Consider the following 22,416-nt stretch of genomic DNA (forward strand, 5'->3'; position numbering starts at 1 on the left):
TGCTCAAGTAATTTGGAGAGAAAAGGAAGGAGGGAGATGGGTCGGTAATTAGAGGGACAAGTAGGGTCGAGTGAAGGCTTCTTAAGGAGAGGTGTGACCACAGCATGTTTAAAGGCAGCAGGGACAGTCGCAGTGGAAAGTGAGAGGTTGAGAATGTGACAGATAAAAGGAATAAGAGCAGGAGAGATGGCATTAAGAAGGTGGGTGGGAATGGGATCAGAGGAACAGGTGGTACATTTTGAGGAAGAAAGGAGAAGTGTAGTTTCCTCAATAGTAACTTCAGGAAAGGAGGAAAGGGAATGAGGGGAAGGAGAGAGAGGGGAACGGACTAGTGGAGGGAGAGGTGGTGAGGTAGAGAAAGCAAGGTTTATCTTTTGAACCTTGTTGTGAAAGAATTCAGTAAGGGTCTGAGGAGATAATGAAGGGGGAGTTGGGGGAGGGGCACCTTGAGGAGAGAGTTCAATGTGGTGAAGAGAAGTCGAGGATTAGAGCCAAGAGAGTTGGTCAGTTGGATATAATAATCCTGTTTGGCACGTAAAAGAGCAGATTGGGTCAGCATGAACTTAAAGTGTAAGAAATCAGCAAGGGCCCGAGATTTCCGCCAGAGGCGTTCAGCGGAGCGGGTACAGGAACGTAGGTAGCGGATATTAGAAGTCAGCCAAGGTTGGGGTTTTGTACGCCTTACAGGGCGGGTCATCAAAGGTGCAAGAGTGTCTAAGGCAGAGGATAGAGTAATGTTGTAAGAAGAAACAGCCTCATTGACAGACGTGGATGGTGCCACAGTAGAGAGGAGGTTTGAAACATGGGAGGATAGAGATGAAGGGTCAATATCGTGAAGATTCCTAGATAAATTAGATAAGATAGGACGGGACTGGGAGGGAGGAGATTTAAGTGTGAAAGTTATAAGATGGTGATCAGAGGAGGGAAGATCAGAGGCAAGGAAACTAGAGGACGACGCCCATCGTTCGACATAAATCAGAAGATGGACGTCCTTCTCTCAGAAACGTCAAAATTGGTATAATTGAAAGCTGATTTTGGATGTCCCCAACTGCACTCCATCTCAGGGAATGGCCAAAGTTCAAGGGGGGCGTGTCGGAGGTGTAGTGAAGGCGGGACTTGGGTGTGCCTAACACTTGGACATTCTTGATCCATAATGGAAAAAAGAAGGACGTCCCTGATGAACACTTGGACGTTTTTACCCGGATCAGTTTTTATTACGACTAAGGCACAAAAAGGTGCACAAACTGACCAGATGACCACCGGAGAGAATCGGGGATGACCTCCCATTACTCCTCCAGTGGTCACTAACCCCGTCCCACCCTCAAAAAACATCTTTCAAAATATGTTGTGCCAGCCTCAGATGTCATACTCAGGTCTGTGACAGCAGTATGCAGATCCCTGGAGCAGTTTTAGTGGGTACTGCAGTGCACTTCAGACAGGCGGACCCAGCCCCCCCCCCCCCCCATCTATTATGTTTCTGGAGGAAACAGCGAGCCCTCAAAACACACCGAAAACCTACTGTACCAACATCTAGGTGCCCCCTTCACCTGTAAGGGCTATGGTAGTGGTGTACAGTTGGGGGTAGTGGGTTTTGGGGGAGTTGGGGGGCTCAGCACACAAGGTAAGAGACCTATGTACCTGGGAGCAATTTATGAAATCCACTGCAGTGCCACCTAGGGTGCCCGGTTGGTGTCCTGGCATGTCAGGGGGACCAGTGCACTAGAAATGCTGGTTCCTCCCACGATCAAATGGCTTGAATTTGGCCGTTTCTGACATGGACATCTTTGGTTTCGAAAATTGCTGAAAATCAGAAACGTCCATGTCTAGGGACATCCATCTCTAAGGACGGCCACATTTAAAGATTTGAACGTCCTTGATGGTATTTTCGAAATGAAACATGGACGTCCCTTTTGAAAATGCCTCTCCAGGTGTCCTTAAATAAAAGTAAAAATCAGACAAAAGATTGCAAATTAATACTGTCATGATGTAAATAGGAACAGCAAACACAGTTTGAAATTTCTATATGCGAATGCCAGAAGCCTAAGAAATAAGATGGGAGAGTTAGAATATATTGCACTAAATGAAAATTAGATATAATAGGCATCTCTGAGACCTGGTGGAAGGAGGATAACCAGTGGGACGCTGTCATACCGGGATACAAAAATTTTATCGTAGTGATAGGGTGGATCGAATTGGTGGAGGGGTAGCACTGTATATTAAGGAGGGCCTTGAATCAAATAGATAGAAAATTCTGCAGGAAACAAAACACATCTTCGAATCCCTGTGGATTGAAATTCCATGTGTAAAGGGGAAAAGGATAGTGATAGGAGTGTACTACCGTCCGCTTGGCCAGGATGAACAGACAGATGTAGAAATGTTATTGGAAGTTAGGGAGGTTAACAAACTGGGCAACACGATAATAATGGGTGATTTCAATTACCCCGACATTGACTGGGTAAATGTAACATGAGGGCATGCTAAGGAGGTAAAATTCCTTGACAAAATCAAGGATTGCTTTACGGAGCAGCTGGTACAGGACCCGACAAGAGAAGGAAAAATTCTCAACCTAGTCCTTACTGGAGCACATGATCTGGTGCGGGAGGTAATGGTGATGGGGCCACTTGATAACAGTGATCATAATATGATCGGATTTGTTATTAGCTTTGAAGTAATTATACATAGGAAATCAAATATGTTAGCGTTTAACTTTAAAAAAGGAGACTATGATAAAATGAGAAGAATGGTGAAAAAAAAACTTAGAGGAGCAGCTGCTTGGGTCAAAACTTTACATCAGGTGTGGATGCTGTTCAAAAATACCATCATGGAAGCCCACGCCAAATATATTCCCTGAATTAAAAAAGGAGGGAGGAAGACCAAACGACAGCTGGCATGGTTAAAAAGTGAGGTGAAGGAAGCTATTAGAGCTAAAAGAAAATTCTTCAGAAAATGGAAGAAGGAACCAACTGAAAATAATAAGAAACAGCATAAGGAATGTCAAGTCAAATGCAAAGCGCTGATAAGGAAGGCTAAGAGGGACTTTGAAAAAAAGATAGCGTTGCAGGCAAAAACATAGTAAATTTTTTTTAGGTGTATTAAAAGCAAGAAGCCAGCAAAAGAATCAGTTGGACCGTTAGATGACCGAGGGGTAAATGGGGCGATCAGGGAAGACAAAGCCATAGTGGAGAGATTAAATGAATTCTTTGCTTCAGTCTTCAAAAAGGAAGATTTGGGAGAGATACCGGTGCCAGAAATGGTATTCGAAGCTGACGAGTTGGAGAAACTAACTGAAATCTCTATAAACCTGGAGGATGTAATGGAGCAATTTGACAAATTGAAGAGTAGCAAATCTCCTGGACCGGATGGTATTCATCCCAGAGCACTGATAGAATTGAAAAATGAACTGGCAGAACTATTGTTAGTGATATGTAATTTATCCTTAAAATCGAGAATGGTACCGGAAGATGGAGGGTAGCCCATGTAACGCCAATATTTTTAAAAGGTTCCAGAGGGGATCCGGGAAATTATAGACCAGTGAGCCTGACGTCAGTGCCAGGCAAAATGGTAGAGGCTATTATAAAGAACAAGATTACACAGCATATTCAAAAGAATGGATTAATGAGACAAAGTCAACATGGATATAGTAAAGAGAAATCTTGCCTCACCAATCTATTACATTTCTTTGAAGGGGTGAACAAACATGTGGATAAAGGTGAGCCAGTTGATATTGTGTATCTGGATTTTCAAAAGGCATTTGACAAAGTACCTCATGAAAGGCTCCAGAAGAAATTGGAGAGTCGTAGGATAGGAGGTAGTGTCCTATTGTGGATTAAAAACTGGTTAAAGGATAGAAAACAGTGAGTAGGGTTAAATGGTCAGTATTCTAAATGGAGAAAGGTAAATAGTGGGGTTCCTCAGGGGTCTGTGCTGGGACCACTGCTTTTCAACATATTTATAAATGATCTAGAGATGGGAGTAACTAGTGAGGTAATTAAATTTGCTGACAACACAAAGTTATTCAAAGTTGTTAAATCGTGAGAGGATTTTGAAAAATTACAAGCAGACCTTACAAGACTGGGAGACTGGCTGTCTAAATGGCAGATGACGTTTAATGTGAACAACTGCGATCAAGTGATGCCTTAGAGAAAGCAGCAGCACGTTGTAACTCCTCTTGGCCCCCCCCCCCCTGGTTTCTTCGCCCTATCTCGACAGGAATGTGAAAAATAATCGGGGGAACATCTCACACAAGCAGTAGCCAGTGTATGGAGTCCTTCCTAATTCGAACAGAGGCGGGGATGCCGAGTAAACCAGCGAGAAAGGAATCCATGAAGGCCTGCGGACTGCTGGAAACAAAGATGGCACAGAGTCCAGGCGCTGAGCCACAGTTGTTCAGCGATCTCCAGCTGCAGCAAATTTCCAACGCCGTAAAAGGAGCTACTGAGCCACAGCTTGCACAGCTATCCATACAAATGGCGACTATAGAAAAAGGGCTTGATGATGCTGTGCAGCGCACAGGAGGTCTTGAAATTCGGTTCACGGAGATAGAAGAGCAGGAACAGGCCACAGAGTCATCAGTGCAAGCCTTGCAAAAACTGGTCAAAGAACAAGGAGAACTGATCGATGAACTAGAAAATCGTTCAAGACGAGCTAACATCCGCATCGTGGGATTTCCCGAGTCCATTTCAGATCAAGCCCTTAGCACAGTGTTGGAACCATGGGCGTAGATTGGAGGGGGGGGCGAGGGGGGGCATTGCCCCCCCCAAACGAGTCGCACCGGCGAACTGGCGGGGCTTAATTGTGTCTTCCCCGCCGGCGCTGCCTCAGTCCCTGACTCCCTGCAGCATTTTTGTCTTCACCTGTCCTGTACCCGTCGCCGTAAGCGCTGTCATTCATTCTCACAGGCAGCCTCGTTCCCGCTCCCCTTTGCCGTGTCCACTCCTCCGACCGGCTCTCTCTGATGCACTTCCTGTTAAACAGGAAGTGCATCAGAGAGAGCCGGAGGACGCGGCAAAGGTGAGCGGGAACGAGGCTGCCTGTGAGAATGAATGGCAGCGCTGACGGCGACGGGTACAGGATGGGTGAAGACAAAAATGCTGCAGGGAGTCAGAGACCGAGGCAGCGCCGGCGGGGAAGAGCGAGGCAGCATGCTGGCTGGTGGCAGGGAGACAGAGAGAGACAGTCACAGGAGCACTGTTGAGGTGATGGGGTAATGCTAGGTAGAGGTGAGCGAGAGAGGTGGGGAATGTTGGTGGGGGGAGATGCATGGGGGAGAGAGAGGGAGAAATAATACTGGATGTGGAGGAGGAGGGAGGGACAGCAAGAGAAAAGGGGAAATGTTGGAACATGGAAGTGGGAGGGAGGGAGACAGAGAGAGATGCTGTATGGGGATGGGAGAGATGCTAAAAGGGGAAGGAAGAGAACGAAAGAGATAGATGTTGGGCCCAGGGTGCAAGGAAGGGAGATACTGAGTGATGTGGGCAGTGAGAGAGAAGAAGGAGGGAAGAGAGGTTGTACATGGGGATGAATGAGAGGGAGGGATAGATATACACTAGAGGGGAAAGAGAAAAAGAGGGAGATTGTGGATCCAGGGACAGAAGGGTGTGAGGGAGAAATGCTGGACAATTGGAGGGAGGGAAGAGAGAGAGGAAGAAATGCTGGACCACAGGGAAGTGGGGGCTGGAAGATGCTGGGGTGTGGGTGTGTGTGTGAAAGGGACAGGGAGATATTAGGCTACAATGGGAGAAAGGGAGCAGGCGTGCTGGGCTAGAAGGTTGGAGGGAGGAAGATGCTGCAAATGGTGGAACTATTTGGGAGAGGCCAAAGGGGAGGTGGGAAGGAAACAAATGAGAGGATGATAGTGATGGGGGGGGGGGGGGCAGAATGTGGTAAGGGACAGTTGATTAAAGATGAAAGGAAATGAAAGGTTGGAGGAAGGACTGAGAAGAGGAATGGGGCAGCTAGTGGGTGAGAGAAAGAAATGGAATTTGATAGCTGAAAACTAAAAAGGAGAAGGATGAGGACGAGGGTGAAATTTAAGTGATCAGAGAGGCGGTAAAGAAACAAAACAGAGAGGAAAGAGCTAAAAAAGAAATAATGTGTCAAAGGTAGTGAAGGAATGGAATAAGACAGGAGAGAAGAGAAAAGACAAATGGACAGCAAGCAGTTGAAGGAGAATTAGCAGAAAGACAGGAAAAGAGGAAACTGGAACCAGCATGATTGAACAGTAAAATGTCCAGACAACAAAGGTACAAAAAAGTATTTTATTTTGAATCTATTAAATGGAATATCAAATGGAAAGAAGACACTGCATAAAACAGAAGACACTGGGACCAAAGCGAATAGAAAAACTAAATGATCAGACAACAAAGGTAGAAAAAAGTATTTTATTCAGAATTTATTAATTGGAATATGTCAGCTGTCTGTGAAATTTTGCATGTAAGTTTCAATTTTTCTGGTATTGCTGCATGCTGAGTCTGACTTCTTGAGTTAACTTTCCAGTTCAGTATTTTGCCTTCATATTTTTTGCTTTCTAGTTCCTTGTGTCATGTCTGTTGTGTCATGTGTTTTTCACGAGGTAGTGTATTGGTGTTTTAGAGCCTGGTGTAATTACAGTTCTGCCTTTTCACGCATAAGGTTGCAGCTCGTCCTGTCCTTGGAATTAGTGCTGTTATGGTTTAGTAAGGTTATGAGTGTGTTTTTGCACAAGTTTGTGTATAGTGTGTTGCAGTGGAGAGATTGTGTGTTGGCTTTACTGAGGTGGCACCAAAACATCAGAAAGGGTGTAGAGCCTAAATCATGACACACTACCTCTTGAAGGATCTACATATAGAGCTTATGCATTTCTAAGGTCAACACTGGCATGGTATGGGAAAAGGGGTGGGGAAATACTACTGGAGTGGAAGAAGGAAAGAAGGAAGGGAGAAAGAGCTGGCTTGATATCTCATACATATTCATTATGGTTATTCCCAAAAAAAGCCAGCTTTTTTTCCCTTCCTTCCTTCCTCCATATTAGCATATTCATTTGCATATGTATATATGCAAATGAATATGCTAATATGCTCCACCCCATCCTTTGCCCCCCCAAATGAAACAGTCAAACTACGCCTATGGTTGGAAACGCTGGCTTACCACGGAATTAGTACTGACCGGACAGCGTGGGAAACTCTGCCTGGAGCGTGCACATCGGCTAGGCCGCAGGCAAGAGAATGTGACTCGCCCCAGGGTGATAATTGCCAAAGTCCATAATTTTGTTCATAAAGTAGAGATTTTAAGAGGGGCTCGGCAGAAGAAAGACCAACTCCGCTATGAGGGTCAACTCATCAAAATCTTCCAAGATTACTCTCTAGCGCTACAACAACATCGCCGGGCATTTCACCCGATTTGCAATACGCTTTATGGAAAAAAACTGCAATTCATGCTGTTATACCCGGCCACTCTTAAGATATATCATAATGATCGCTGGCACATGTTCACTACGCCTCAGGCGTCGGAGAGCTTTCAGAATGCCATGCATCTTAAAGAGGAATCCACTAAAGGACAGTCAAAAAATTGATGAAATACCGCTGTAAGGGCGGGTAACAGGTGGATTTCACCACACTGGAAACTGGATAAAAACAAAATCTAATGAGGTGCACGGTAAGTGCCCACCAGTGCACTGTAACTTGACTTTGGTGAGGTGACCACTGCCTTCAAAAGCTTCACCCATAGGGTGGGCTGCGTACACCCTAACGTAGCACGGTGGTGCTGGGTTTATAATTGCAGGAGAGACAGTCCCGTTGGGCTTGTTAATGATTGGACTGTCACTGGTAGTACTTTAATGTTAAAGGTTGCACAGTTACCATGTAGAATTAGAAAAGATGAATGTATGTGTGGATGCTGTTAATGAGGTGGGGGGGGGGGAGGGCTGGGGGGGGGACCATCACAGTGATCGCTTATCTCCCATACTCGTAGAGGGATAAGAGGGGTAATATGGGTGAAACTTGGGGTTCCTATGTGGAAGGAGCAGGGTATGGGAGGGAAGGGACGGTAAGTAGGGGGAAATGGTGGGGAAAACACGGTCGGGACTCAGGAAGGGACCACATTCTATCTTGAAGAAAATCATCCTTTTTCTCACTTTATATGAACAAGTCCAACATAGACACCAGTCCCAGTGGATAGGGTTAATACATTCCATAGGGGTGGTGAGGCGAGGCTGGGCAACTGCCACCTATATTACAGATGGTATGCGATACAGTATGAACCAGCCTACAATATGCAATTAGTTCAGTTAGATTCAATACCTGGAATGTAGGAGGGATCACATCCCCGGTTAAGCGCGCCAAGGTGCTGACAGCACTTCGCAGGAAGCACACAGATATTGCTTGCATACAAGAAACTTGGCTGTCCAATGAAGAACACCAAAAGCTCAGGAGACAGTGGGAAGGGGAGGTTTATGCATCCCCGGCGGAGGGCCGCAAAGGAGGGGTGGCTATATTGATACGAAAAGGTTGGCTACTAAGTCTGAATTAATAATGACAGACTCCAAGGGTAGATATGTACTTTTACATCTATGGTTGCAAGGCAGAGAGTTGCTGCTGTTGGCGCTTTAGGGGCCAAACATATATGACAAGAATTTTTATTATGATCTGGTACAAGTGTGCAGACCTTATAGATCTCTAAAACTCATGGTCACGGGAGACTAATTTGGTGGCACGGCCCTTAGAATATTGCTCAGAACGCGGTAGGACACATAGAGGGGGACCACGAGCACGGGTCCTTCCCACATTCATGCAAAGCCTGGATATAGTTGATGCCTGGCAAGCCCTTCATCCGGGACAAAAAAACTTTACTCATTTATCGAGAGCACAGGGACTTATTCCCAGTTAGATTATATCCTAGTGGCACGGTCATTGTTCCCGGAGGTGCTCTCGGTGGATATCGGCACAGCAGACATCTCAGACCATGCCATGATCTGGCTAGATTTGGAAGTCCTGAGATACTATCAGCAGCCAATGCGGGGCTGGCGATTCCCTGCATATCTATATCATAACCCAGATTTCGCAAAGTATATTCGGGCAAAATGGGAGGAATATGAGCAATTTAATGAACAACATAAGGATGATCCATCTCTTTTTTGGGCAACTGCAAAAGTGGTGTTAAGAGGGGAGGTGATAACTATGGTGAAAGATCATCTCTGGAAACCACAACACACTAATAAAAAGATAGCAGAGATTTTTAGCCAACACTTCTCTGGGGTATATGCAGCACCTAATCCAGGTGACACAGTAGCTCTAACTAAACATCTGTAACAAGCCAACTTACCTTTGCTAACACCTCAGGAGATAGAGAGTTTAAATGGCCCCATATTGGGAAAAGAACTGCAGGAAGGTATTAAGCAGCTAAAATTAAATTCTGCCCCAGGCCCCGATGGTTTGTCAGGTGAATTTTACAAGCTATTGAATGTTAAACTTCTGGGCCCGCTACTCTCCTACTATGATCAAACCATAATTAGGGGAAAACTCCCAGCACAGACAAATGAAGCGTTGATAGTTCTACTGAAAAAACCAGGAAGGGAAGAAGGTGCACCTGATTCCTACAGACCGATATCATTTCTTAATGTAGACCTGAAATTGCTCTCTAGGATTATGCCTAACGGCCTCTCTACCATTCTGCCTCGGTTAATCAGTGCAACACAGGTCGGGTTTGTCAAAGATAGACAGACAGTACATAATGTGCGCAGGCTGTTGCTGGCGGCTTGTCAACATTGTGGGTGGCTGTCCCTAGCAATAAGCCTAGATGCAGAAAAGGCTTTTGATAAGCTGCACTGGGATTACCTATTTGAGGTGTTGCACACAATGGGATTTGGGGGCTGGGTTTTTTTTTTGTTACATTTGTACCCCGCGCTTTCCCACTCATAGCAGGCTCAATGCGGCTTACATGGGGCAATGGAGGGTTAAGTGACTTGCCCAGAGTCACAAGGAGCTGCCTGTGCCTGAAGTGGGAATTAAACTCAGTTCCTCAGTTCCCCAGGACCAAAGTCCACCACCCTAACCACTAGGCCACTCCTCCACTCCAGGCGTTTCATTTGTTATATAAAGATCCAATGGCAGCCCTGCTAGTTAATGGCATCAGGACGCCAAAGTTCGCCATAGGTAGAGGAACCCGCCAGGGGTGCCCGCTTTCCCCTCTTCTATTCCTTCTATCACTGGAATCGCTGCTGAGAAGTCTGAATGCAATTGGGGAAATTCAGGGAGTGCAGTTGGGGGTACTATGGTCAAAACTCTGGCTTTTGCAGACGACCTACTGATACTGCTCCAGAGCCCAAGCACTTCTTTACCCCGGTTACTACAAGAAATAGAGCAATATGGGACATATTCTGGTTTTGTTTTAAATATGCAAAAGTTGAAGATACTTACAGTACATGGTGATGGTTGTGAGGGAAGGGGGAGTGGGATGGTTGTACTGGAGACGGGGATACCCCTTAAATATCTGGGAGTATATATACCACAGAATTTATGTCAACTTTATGAGGTTAATGTAACTAGATTATTACAAGATACGAAAGATAGGCTACGTGCCTGGCAAGGTTATCCATCGTCATTGATGGGTGGCGTGGCTTTGTATAATATGCTGATAATACCACGCTGGCTCTATGTTTTCCAAGTTTTACCTCTATACTTAAAGCACAAAAATGAGAAACAACTTAATAGACAGCTACAACAATTCCTTTGGAGGGTGAGAAAACCAAGAACCCCCCCTAGGTACCCTGCAAATACCTGTGGAGTATGGAGGATTGGGTTTCTTGAGCATACGACAGATGACAATTGCAAGTGGCATGCGCCATATAGCGGATTGGTTCCGAACATCACAAGACTTTTCTGTAACAGCAGTAGAATTGGAACTTACCGGTGCTGTACATTTTAGCTGCTGGTTACACGAAAGAAAGAAATCAATCTATGCCATATGAGTTGAAGCAAACATCAGTACTGCCTACAGCACAGAAAGTTTGGAGGTGGGTGTGTAACTTACATAAATTTTCTGCAACAGCCACCCCATTCTTGTCCATCTGTGGCAATCCAAGTTTTCCCCCTGGAGATATGTAGGCAACTTTTAAAAGATGGCAACAGAAAGGAGGAGTGGCCTAGTGGTTAGGGTGGTGGACTTTGGTCCTGGGGAACTGAGGAACTGAGTTCGATTCCCGCTTCAGGCACAGGCAGCTCCTTGTGACTCTGGGCAAGTCACTTAACCCTCCATTGCCTGCTGCATTGAGCCTGCCATGAGTGGGAAAGCGTGGGGTACAAATGAAACAAAAAAAAAAATTTAAATATCTTTATCAGATCCTGACGGAGGAGGGCCGACCGCAACCATTCTCAGAATTACAACGTATATACTCTTTACCGAGATCAAATCTCTTTCATTACAGCCAATTGAAGCATTATTTGGATAGTTTAACATGGCAAAACTTGGCTGAGGATGTACAACAGAAAATCTCCACGGCCTACTCCTTGACAGCAAAAAATCCCACTCTCCTTTTATCATAGACATATACGTGATATAGCTTCGAAATTGGCCTTTGAGCGACTGGCAAAAGAGTGGTTATCAGATCTGGGCACTGTTGTGCCAACGCCCATTTACCAGGACCATGTCTTGTGTATGAAAAATCAAACCACCTTTACTTGGTGTTGGGAACTACAATACAAGTTTGCGCTGCGTATGCATATTGCACCATAAAGAAAACAATCCCAATATATAATAAAATCATTTTTTTACTATATATTGGGATTCTTTCTGTATGAATTCATACGGTAGCAATAAAAGACATAGTTGGTATCTAGATTTATGACTGTAGTTTTTTGTAGCGAGCAGGTATTGTTTGGCCATTATAGACTCACAAAGCAGATGTCCAAAGGCTTTAAAGAATACACTAATCGAACAATCATTGTGGCCAAGAAGGTGATATTGTTGGAGTGGCTTTCAAAGAAGGCTCCAACCATGCAACAATGGAGAATTCAGATGATACAACTTATGAGAATGGAGCGGTTAGGGATAACACAACTGGACAAAAAGGGATATCGGTCCTTTGAGAAGCGATGGTCAGCATTCTGGCAAACCCTAACACCTCAAGCAAGGAGCCATTTGTTAAATTTCTGAATTTATGGGACTGTTGGTGAGAGAAAGAGAAATGAACTTTATAATTAGATAGGTCCTGGGAGGATGAACCCTTGGACTCTGACTGTGTTCGAGAGAGGGAGGGGGTGGGAAGCAAAAACTGAAAAAGTCAAAGTTTATGGGAAGTTTGGGGAACTATGCAATGTCACATATTATGTTAAACTTTTGTATTATTTGAGTTAGATATGAAGAGTGGCAATTTATTGGATGAAACAGTTATGTTGACCTTTCTTCAATAAAAATTATTGAAACATAATGTGAGCAACTGCAAAGTGATGCATGTGCGAAAGAGGAACCCGAACTATAGCTATGTAATGCAAGGTTCCATGTTAGGCGTCAGTGACCAAGAAAGGGATCTCGGCGTCGTTGGTGATATGTTGAAATCCTCTGCTTAGTGTGCTTCAGTGGCTAAGAAAGCAAATAGAATGTTAGGTATTATTAGGAAAGGAATGGAAAACAATAGTGAGGACGATATAATGCCTTTGTATCAGTCCATGGTGTGACCGCATCTTGAATACTGTGTTCAATTCTGGTCACCGCATCTCAAAAAAGATATAGAGGGGCATAATCAAACGCGAACGCCCATCTCCATGGGCGTCTATGTCCGAGAACGGGTATGTAAAGGGGTGGGACAGACCATATTTTCGAAAAAAATGGGCGTCCATCTTTTGTTTCGAAAATACGGTTTGTACGGACCAAAATGCCATGGATTTAGTTGTTTCTGAGCTGGGCGTTTGTTTTTTTTAGCGATAATGGAAACTAAAAACGCCCAGCTCAGAAACGTCCCAATCCAAGCCATTTGGTCATGGGAGGGGCCAGGATTCGTAGTACACTCACCCCCCTGACATGCCAGGACACCAACTGGACACCCTAGAGGTCAGTGCGGTGGACTTCAGAAAACGCTCTCACATGCATAGCTCTCTTACCACGGGTGCTGAGCCCCCAGCCCCAGCCCCCTCCCCCAAAACCCACTACCCACAAATATACAACACTACCATAGCTCTTAGGGGTGAAGGGGGCACCTACATGTGGGTACAGTGGGGGTTGGAGGCCTCTCATTTACCAGCACAAGTGTTACAGGTATGGGGGATGGGCCTGGGTCCGCCTGCCTGAAGTGCACTGCGGTACCCACTAAAAGTGCTCCAGGGACCTGCATACACGCAGGCCTCTAGGACTTGTTGCTACTGTAAAACCGGCACACCAGTTGACACCTGAAGACTAATCTCTCCGAAAACTTCCTTTATTGGAATAAGCACGTTTACTCACAGTTAACTGCAGATCACAGGTTGTGCCCTACTGGCAAAGAGTCTCCCCGGTACTGAGATTAGCAGTAGGTCAGAGCTGGCAGAATGCTGTACAATGTCCTCTTTCAGCAACATTCAAGGTAAGAACTAAGTTCTGTAACGTGGCTAACACATGAAAAGGATCTAAAACTGGCTTACAAAAATGGCCACTACTACCTCATGGACTACCGGAAACAAAACAGGGCACACTCTGACCCAGTAAGCAGGGGGAAAAGCACCATGGGAGTAGAGCCTACCAACTACCAACATCCTGAGCATTTAACAGAAGCTAGTGGAATCACCTAGCCGAATACCCTACACCCACCACAAAGCATTGCTGCTGTGAGTCTGCAGTACGAGGGGGTTAGTGACCACTGGGGGAGTCAGGGGACGTGATCCCCGATTCCCTCCAGTGGTCATCTGGTCAGTTAGGGCACTTTTTGGGGACTTGGACCTGAAAAAAATGGGTCCAAATAAAGCGCACCAAATTCTCATCCAAAACGCCCTTCTTGTTTCGATTATCAGCTAAAGACGCCCATCTTTCCTTGGCCGATAACCACGCCCCAGTCCTGCCTTCACCAAGCCTCCAACAGGCCCCTGTCAACTTTGTTCGTTCCTGCGACGGAGTGCAGTTGAAGACGACCAAAATCGGCTTTCGATTCTACCGATTTGTTCGCCCATGGGAGAAAGACGTCCATCTCCCGATTTGGGTCGAAATATGGGCGTCTTTCTCTTTCGAAAATAAGCTGGATAGTGGAATGGAATTAGAAAAGGTACAGAGAAGGGCGATGAAAATGATAAAGGTGATGGGACGACTTCCCTATGAGGAAAGGCTGAAGCATCTAGGACTCTTCATCTTGGAGAAAAGACGGTTGAGGGGAGATATGATAGAGGTCTATAAAATATTGAGTGGAGTGGAACGGGTAGACCTGAATCGTTTGTTTACTCTTTCCAAAAATACTAGGACTAGGGGGCATGCGATGAAGCTACAAATTAGTAAATTTAAAATGAATCGGAGAAAACGTTTCTTCACTCAACGTATAATTAAACTCTGGAATTTGTTGCCAGATAATGTGGTAAAGGTGGTTAGCTTAGCAGGGTTTAAAAGGGTCTGGACGGCTTCCTAAAGGAAAAGTCCATAGACCATTATTAAATTGACTTGGGGAAAATCCACTGCTTATTTCTGAGATAAGCAGCATAAAATGTATCGAGGTTTTTGGGGATTTTGCCAGGTATTTGTGACCTGGATTGGCCACTGCTGGAAACAGGATGCTAGGCTTGATGGACCTTTGGTCTGTCCCAGTGTGGCAATACTTATGTACTTATGACAAGAAAGTCTTCAGGTGTGGCTTTTATGTGACCCTTTAGGCTAGATATGATTGGCTGAAGTTGACCTTTTGGTGTTTACATATGGAAATATATGTTTTTAAAAATGCTTATTATTATTGTTCTATATATCCAATATGTTATATTAGTTGAGAATAGGATATTAGTATTGAATTTAAGTACTATTATATATGGTTGTTAATTTTGTATATGTATATCTTCTTTATAACAATGATTTTCCTTTAATTGGAAGTACACATTTTTTTTCAAATGATTTTTTAAATACACATTACAGTGCATGTATACATTTGAAAGGTAAATTATGAAGTATTATATTATGTATATTTCTTACATATTATTTTTGGATGTTTTACATTTATTGTTAGATATATAAAAGTGCTGTAGTTATCCATCCTTTTTAGAAATGTGTTAAAATGTTTCTGTTCTTTTAGATGTCCTTTCAATGTAGAATGTAGCTAACTCCTCTGTCTTTTCAAAAAGTTATGCCATATGATCTCTGTACAAATTTTGATATGCTTTGACATGTTATATATTTATTTCAGTTGGTATATTATTATTTGTATGTTTATATTTGATATATTTTTAATTTTTAGACTTCTGATGCAGGCCATTTGGCTAAAACATGGCATGTGTTGTCAAGTAAAGATTTTTATGTAAGGTCTTTTGAGCACTTTTGGTGTGTGTGGTTTGATCTTCTTTGCATCCACTATTTCTTTTTCTAGTAATTTAAGTGTGAGCATTTGTACCAGAATTTGACATGGTGTAAATGCTCATGCCTTTATGATAGTATGCTATAACGACTTCAGTGTCCAACCTTGCTATTATAGAATACTTGCTTAGTGCTCAATTTTTTTGTGCCTAACTTTTGGTGCCCTTTCTTGGATCTACCTCTGACTTCAAACTCTGATTGTATAGGTTCTGTAGACAAAATAGCTGCTCTAGCACTGAAGCACTCTGCATATCTATCCCTATTCTTCCACCCTCATTGCAGTATACAAGTATACAGGTGCCCACGTCCATCTGGAACAAACTCATGTTCAGTCACCTAAACTACAATTCTAATTAGCCCTGAGTTACTATTGCACCATATAAAAGCTCAGCAAAACAGCATTCAGTGGCATCCCCTGTGTTGACACTAAACAGCCATAGATTTGCCATATTGCCATGCATTCAAGCTATTATTCCCCTAGATGCAACAGATCAGAAGAGTAGCAGTGAGGAACGGGAGGAGGAGGAGGAGAAAGACCAGCAGCACCTAGGTGCAGAAGAGCGAGGAGGAGGAGAAACAATCCTTCTGTCCCTGGGGTGGTGCAGCAGGAGGAGGAGGAAGGCCTACCAGGGCTGGAGGAGAAGGACCAGGCGAAGCAACCAAAGCCAGCTCTGGAAACTGTCTCTCTAGAGGAAGAATAGCAGTAGCTGGAGCTGGAAAAGGATGAGCCTATCCCAGCAGAGTAAAAAGGAGAAGAGAGGCTGATTGAACATCAGCAACTGCAGGAAAAGCAAGGTCATGGAGATAGAACAGACCCCCTGCAGCTGCTGACCACAGATAAGGTGGTCACAGTAAAAGTTGTGAACCAGATGGGTCACCATGAGGTCCCAATCCATGCAGCTATCCTGAAGTCCTGCTGCATATTGGGTCCTTGACATGACATGCAACAGGGTTTCAGAGACATTCTGTATGCCCTGGGCCTCATGGTGACACACTTGGAGGGAGTAAGGACAGAGCTATGTGCCCTTACAGATGTTGTTATGCAACTTGGGACATGAACTTCCGACTATGTTGTGATGAACACTATCTCTCTCATTCTATAACTTGGCACCTATAGTTAGGCAATGATTGCACATGTAGGTTATAGAATACTAGCACTTACATAAAATACACACTTATGCATATAGATGCTAGGCACATGTCACTTAGCTCAAAAGTGTGAGGGAGCGAGTTTCTCAGTTATGAGCATAACTTACAGAATGCTGCAGGTTACACATTAAAATGCCACATTTAGGCGCCAACAGTTACACTTGCCATACACATGGCATAACTGTCTGTTTAGTTTCTGAAACTATTCTATCAAGTAGGGTAGTATTTTAGTGTATATTTAACTGCTGAAAATGTAAACAATCCTAGAGCATAATTTAGTTAGGTGCAAAAATTACATGCATAAATTTGATTTTGAAAAACCATGCATGTAATGTACCCAACATACATATATGCCATTATTCAAGGTGGTATAAATATACACAGTGCTTATTTGGCTCAAACATAAAATATCATTAGTACCCCATGATCATCCCATGATGATCCCCTGGATTTCTAAATTGCCTTCAGCTTCAATCTCTCTTCTTTCCACCCATGAAACCTTGAAAGCAACCTCAATCTTCTCCTTGAACCCCAATGGCAGTTCTTTTCCTCTTGATCTCCAAAGTCACATCTGATTTTCTCCTTAATCTTGATCCCACATCTTAACCCCAATTGTTGGCCTAACGCCCCAATAAAGCACTCATTTTCATCCTGACCAACAGTCCCTAAGCATTACCCCATTCTTTATTTCCATCCTCTCCCCCCAAGCATCCCCTGAGTAAATTCCCATAATTTTCTCCATACAATAAAAGGCAGTACATGTCAATATCTCTCATTATGGGAAGTCTAAAAATCTGGCTGGTTTGCAGGCTTCCAGGAACGCAGTTTGACAACCCTGTTTTAAACTCTGCCTTGTACTGTATACACTAATCCCATACTTACTGTTGATGAATGCTGGAAGTTGCTGGCCAAACCGCAATAATGGTTCTTCATGCATCTGTAAGGGTTTGTCAATTCTTTTGAAAAATACATCATGTGGCTCACTGGCCAAGTTGTAAAGACTTTTAAAATTCACCTTCTTGCCAATTCCTAGCACCACAAAGAAGAATCCTTTGCACTTGGCTTCAGTGACTGTATTTTTTAAAAGCTCTAATTCCATTCCTTTAACTTCTCCAGTGATCATCAAAACAATAACCTTGAGGTTTCTGGGGTTTGGCGCATTATCAAATACATTTTCCATGGCATATACAATGGCATGCCTCACAGTTGGGGCACCATTCAGCTGGGTCATCTTGCTAAGAATGAAATCCTGTATTGCTTCTTTGGATCCATATTCAGTGAGTGAAATGTCCACTTTCACTGGTATCATGCTGAAATTCTTATGATATTCATAAGGAGCGTGTTGGAGGATGGCAACCCTTGCATGATGATCTTCTGTTTTTGGATCAGAGCTGATCTCTAGCTGGTCTACCACATGAGAAATGTATTTTTTTATTTCAGCAAATTGAGCATTGGTGGTTGTGTAAGAACTATCCACAATAAAGGCTATGTCAATATCTGCATCAGTAGGTGTCCCCCTTCTGTCTCTGAATCCTGGTCTTGTTGAATCTAGTCCACAAATATCATCTGGATCACACACATCTGTAAGATAAATTCAATAAAGTCAGAACAAATGTTAACATTGATTGAGGAGAATATTGCAGCATATCCTATTACATGACTGTTATAAAACTTATGAAAGCCCCTCAATGGGCTCCCTCTAATAATCATATTTTTAATGAATATACAAACTTAAATTATGTGATTTCCCTAATAATGAAATGATGTAAACCACTTTGATGGAATCTTTCCTAGGCGGTATATCAAGTATTAATAAACTTGAAAACTTTTACATGCAGGAGGATAGGCATACCTGGGTGCGGACTTAGGGCAGAGCTCACACTCCTGCAGGTATTTTTGGATTTTTAAAAGCACAGGCCGGTAAGCCTCACTTCAATTATTGGAAAAGTAATGGAAGCGATGCTGAAGGAAAGGATAGTGAATTTCCTGGAAGCCAATAAGTTGCAAGATCCGAGACAACATGGTTTTACCAAAGGGAAATCGTGCCAAACGAATCTCATTGAATTCTTTGATTGGGTGACAGGAGAATTGAATCAGGGACGAGCTATAGACGTAATCTACTTAGATTTCAGCAAAGCTTTTGACACGGTTCCCCACAGGAGGCTCTTAAATAAACTAGATGGGGTGAAGATAGGACCCGAAGTGGTGAACTGGATTAGGAACTGGTTGACGGAGAGAAGCCAGAGGGTGGTGGTGAATGGAATTCGCTCGGAGGAGGGGAAGGTGAGTAGTGGAGTGCCTCAAGGATCAGTGCTGGGACCGATTCTGTTCAATATATTTGTGAGTGATATTGCCGAAGGTAAAGTTTGCCTATTTGCGGATGACACTAAGATCTGTAACAGAGTAGACACCTGGGAGGGAATGGAAAACATGAAAAAGGATCTGAGGAAGCTAGAAGAATGGTCCAAGGTTTGGCAATTAAAATTCAATGCGAAGAAATGCAAAGTGATGCACTTAGGGAATAGAAATCCTCGGGAGACATATGTGTTAGGTGGGGAGAATCTGATAGGTACGGACGGGGAGAGGGATCTTGGGGTGATAGTATCTGAGGATCTGAAGGCGATGAAACAGTGTGACAAGGTGGTGGCTGTAGCTAGAAGGTTGTTAGGCTGTATAGAGAGAGGTGTGACCAGCAGAAGAAAGGGGGTGTTGATGCCCCTGTATAAGTCGTTGGTGAGGCCCCACCTAGAGTATTGTGTTCAGTTTTGGAGGCCGTACCTTGCGAAGGATGTAAAAAGAATTGAAGTGGTGCAAAGAAAAGCTGCGAGAATGGTAAGGGATTTGTGTTACAAGACGTATGAGGAGAGACTTGATGACCTGAACATGTATACTCTGGAAGAAAGGAGAAACAGGGGTGATATGATACAGACCTTCAAATATTTGAAAAGTATTAATCTGCAAACAAACCGTTTCCGGAGGTGCGAAGGAGGTAGAACGAGAGGACATGAAATGAGATTGAAGGGGGGCAGACTCAAGAAAAATGTCAGGAAGTATTTTTTCACGGAGAGAGTAGTGCATGCTTGGAATGCCCTCCCGCGGGAGGTGGTGGAAATGAAAACGGTAACAGAATTCAAACATGCGTGGGAGAAACATAAAGGAATCCTGTTCAGAAGGAATAAACCCTAAGGAGCTTAGCCGAGATTGGGTGGCAGAGCCGGTGGCGAGAGGCGGGGATAGTGCTGGGGAGACTTATACGGTCTGTGCCAGAGCCGGTGGTGGGAGGAGGGGCTGGTGGTTGGGAGGCGGGGATAGTGCTGGGCAGACTTACACGGTCTGTGCCCTGAAAAGGACAGGTACAAATCAAGGTAAGGTATACACAAAAATAGCACTATGTTACTATGTTACTATATTAGTGTAAATTTTAAAAAACTTGACTCATACTACATAGCAATCATAAATGTATGCAGGTATTTTCAGTGGGAAAACTTTCAAATTCAGAAATTTTTCATTTCCAACAAACTGACCTTTTTTTTTTTTTTTTTTACCTCTTGCAAAATTCATGAGGGAGTTTGAAAATGGACTGGGGGTCAGGAACTGGTTGTACTTAAGCACCAGCCTGATCATTTTAAAATTAGCATTCATGACTTGGGACCCACTATCTTTGCATTACTGCAATAGGGTACGCATGAAGTTGCCAGCTGTAGCACTGCAAAATAAATTAACTGTAGTAAAATAGGGCAAATACACCTACATGTTACTAAACAAACTTAACAAAAGCTACTACTTACCCAGACATACATGGCAGGCTAGTACTCTCCTGATGGTTTCATTAAACTGGGCTGCACCTGCACCAAGGACGATGGCCTGTGCCATTCCAGTGTTGTTGATCTGATTCAGGAACAGGAAAAAAAAATGTATATTATATAACATGAATAATGACGAGCTTCACTTACACAATCTCATTTTGGAATTACAGTATAGGATATGTAAAACCATAGAAATAGGAGAAGGATTATATTCCTAAATGAAATACTATACATTTACTACACTGCAACTGTAATGTATTTACAGTACCTCTGCACTCTCATCTCTCCCTACATTCCTCCCCGGGAACTCCATTCACTGGGTAAATCTCTTTTATCTGCTCCCTTCTCCTCTACTGCTAACTCCAGACTCCGTTCCTTTTATCTTGCTGCACCATATGCCTGGAATAGACTTCCTGAGCCGGTATGTCAATCGCCATCTCTGGCCATCTTCAAATCTAAGCTAAAAGCCCACCTTTTTTATGCTGCTTTTAACTCCTAACCCTTATTCACTTGTTCAGAACCCTTATTTTATCATCCTCACTTTAATATTCCCTTATCTCTTGTTTGTCCTGTTTGTCTGTCCTAATTAGATTGTAAGCTCTGTCGAGCAGGGACCTGTCTCTTCATGTTCAAGTGTACAGTGCTGCATATGTCTAGTAGCGCTTTACAAATGATAAGTAGTAGTTGTAGTAGTAAAGAGACAGTACTTAAAATTACAGGGTAAACGGGCCTTCATAGTGCTACTATAAACTATAATCGCACTACAGATTCTGGGGGACATTTTAGAAGCATCTGTAAATAGCAGCATTTATATGTGTAAATTGCATACACATATAAATAGTAATTTCAGAAACCATGAAAAGATTTCAAGGGTGCATAGTTTAGGCATGGTTTGGATAGACCAAATGTCTACTCATGCATTCCCCATTTTACAATGGGAATACATCTATAATTTGGATCAGGCAGGTTTTATGAAGTTAGCACCCTGTTGAATAACTTACATTGGCTAAGATTAGAACCTCAAATTCCATTTAAAATAGCTGTCTGGTCTATAAATGTGTTTATGGTGCTAAATCAGTTATGGTAGGAAACTTGCTTATATTCCCAAGTCATAGAGGATGTGATACCCCGGGTGGGATTATGGGTTGGCCCTGTCAATAACTCAGCTAGGCAAGGTATATTAATGTGAAAATAAATGGTTTATTCACCTGGACCCTGGGACCTGTTACCTCACAGGACAGGAACCTCAGATGCAACAGTTTCACTGGTTTCAGTAACAGCCTTGAGTAGGCCTCTGGCTAGCAGGCAAAGCAGTCTGTGGCTGATGGGGCTGCCCCACCACAAACACAGCCTGTGAGTTCCCAGGTCTTCTGAGACCCAGGTCTGACCCCAGCCAGACCTCAGCAAGGCTTGCAAGTCTTAATAAGAAGCAAAGTTGGCTTACCTCAGCCAGATCACAGCAGCTAAATGCATTCAGTAAAGGCATAGACTTGGGTTTTCATTCTTCCTTCCCTGGGCCTCCTTAACCTCATCATGGTTCTGTCTTTTAAACTCCCAGGTATTGACTCTGTCCCTCCCAGCTCACTTCCTCCTGGGGCAGGACCAGTGCTCTTAAGGTGGCCCAGGCTAGTTAGAGAGGGACTTTTCTTAAGGGTAAGGGGCAGTTTTCTATAAATCCCTCACATACCCTCCCCCTCAGCTCGCCCATGCCCGATTGAGTGTCTGCCAATTCAGGGTCCATCTCACAGGACAAAAAAATCCACATTAGCATGCTCTCAGCCCGCCTGAGGTTGAAGGCTGAGGAACCACCACATTACACATAAATTCAAATCCTTATTCAAGCCATCCACTGCAGTGGTTGATGGTCAGTGACCAGCAGGGAGTTTCGGCCCAGCAGATAGTACTGGAAAATCTTCACGGCCCACTTGACCGCCAGAGCCTCTTTTTCAATCACTGCATAGTTCTTCTCTCTCAGGAA

At 43.7% G+C, this 22,416-nt stretch overlaps 1 protein-coding gene across 1 annotated transcript in view; it reads right to left on the reverse strand.

Moving 5' to 3' along the window:
• COL6A3 (collagen type VI alpha 3 chain) overlaps positions 1-22,416 on the reverse strand; it is a 722,910-nt gene that overhangs the window by 80,962 nt on the left and 619,532 nt on the right. Inside the window, 2 exon segments of the mRNA XM_030209050.1 lie at positions 17,515-18,213; positions 20,421-20,520. Coding sequence (XP_030064910.1) covers positions 17,515-18,213; positions 20,421-20,520 — 799 coding nt within the window.

The sequence above is a fragment of the Microcaecilia unicolor genome, chromosome 7 (genome assembly GCF_901765095.1).
Source record: "Microcaecilia unicolor chromosome 7, aMicUni1.1, whole genome shotgun sequence".
In the NCBI taxonomy this organism is placed as follows: domain Eukaryota; kingdom Metazoa; phylum Chordata; class Amphibia; order Gymnophiona; family Siphonopidae; genus Microcaecilia; species Microcaecilia unicolor.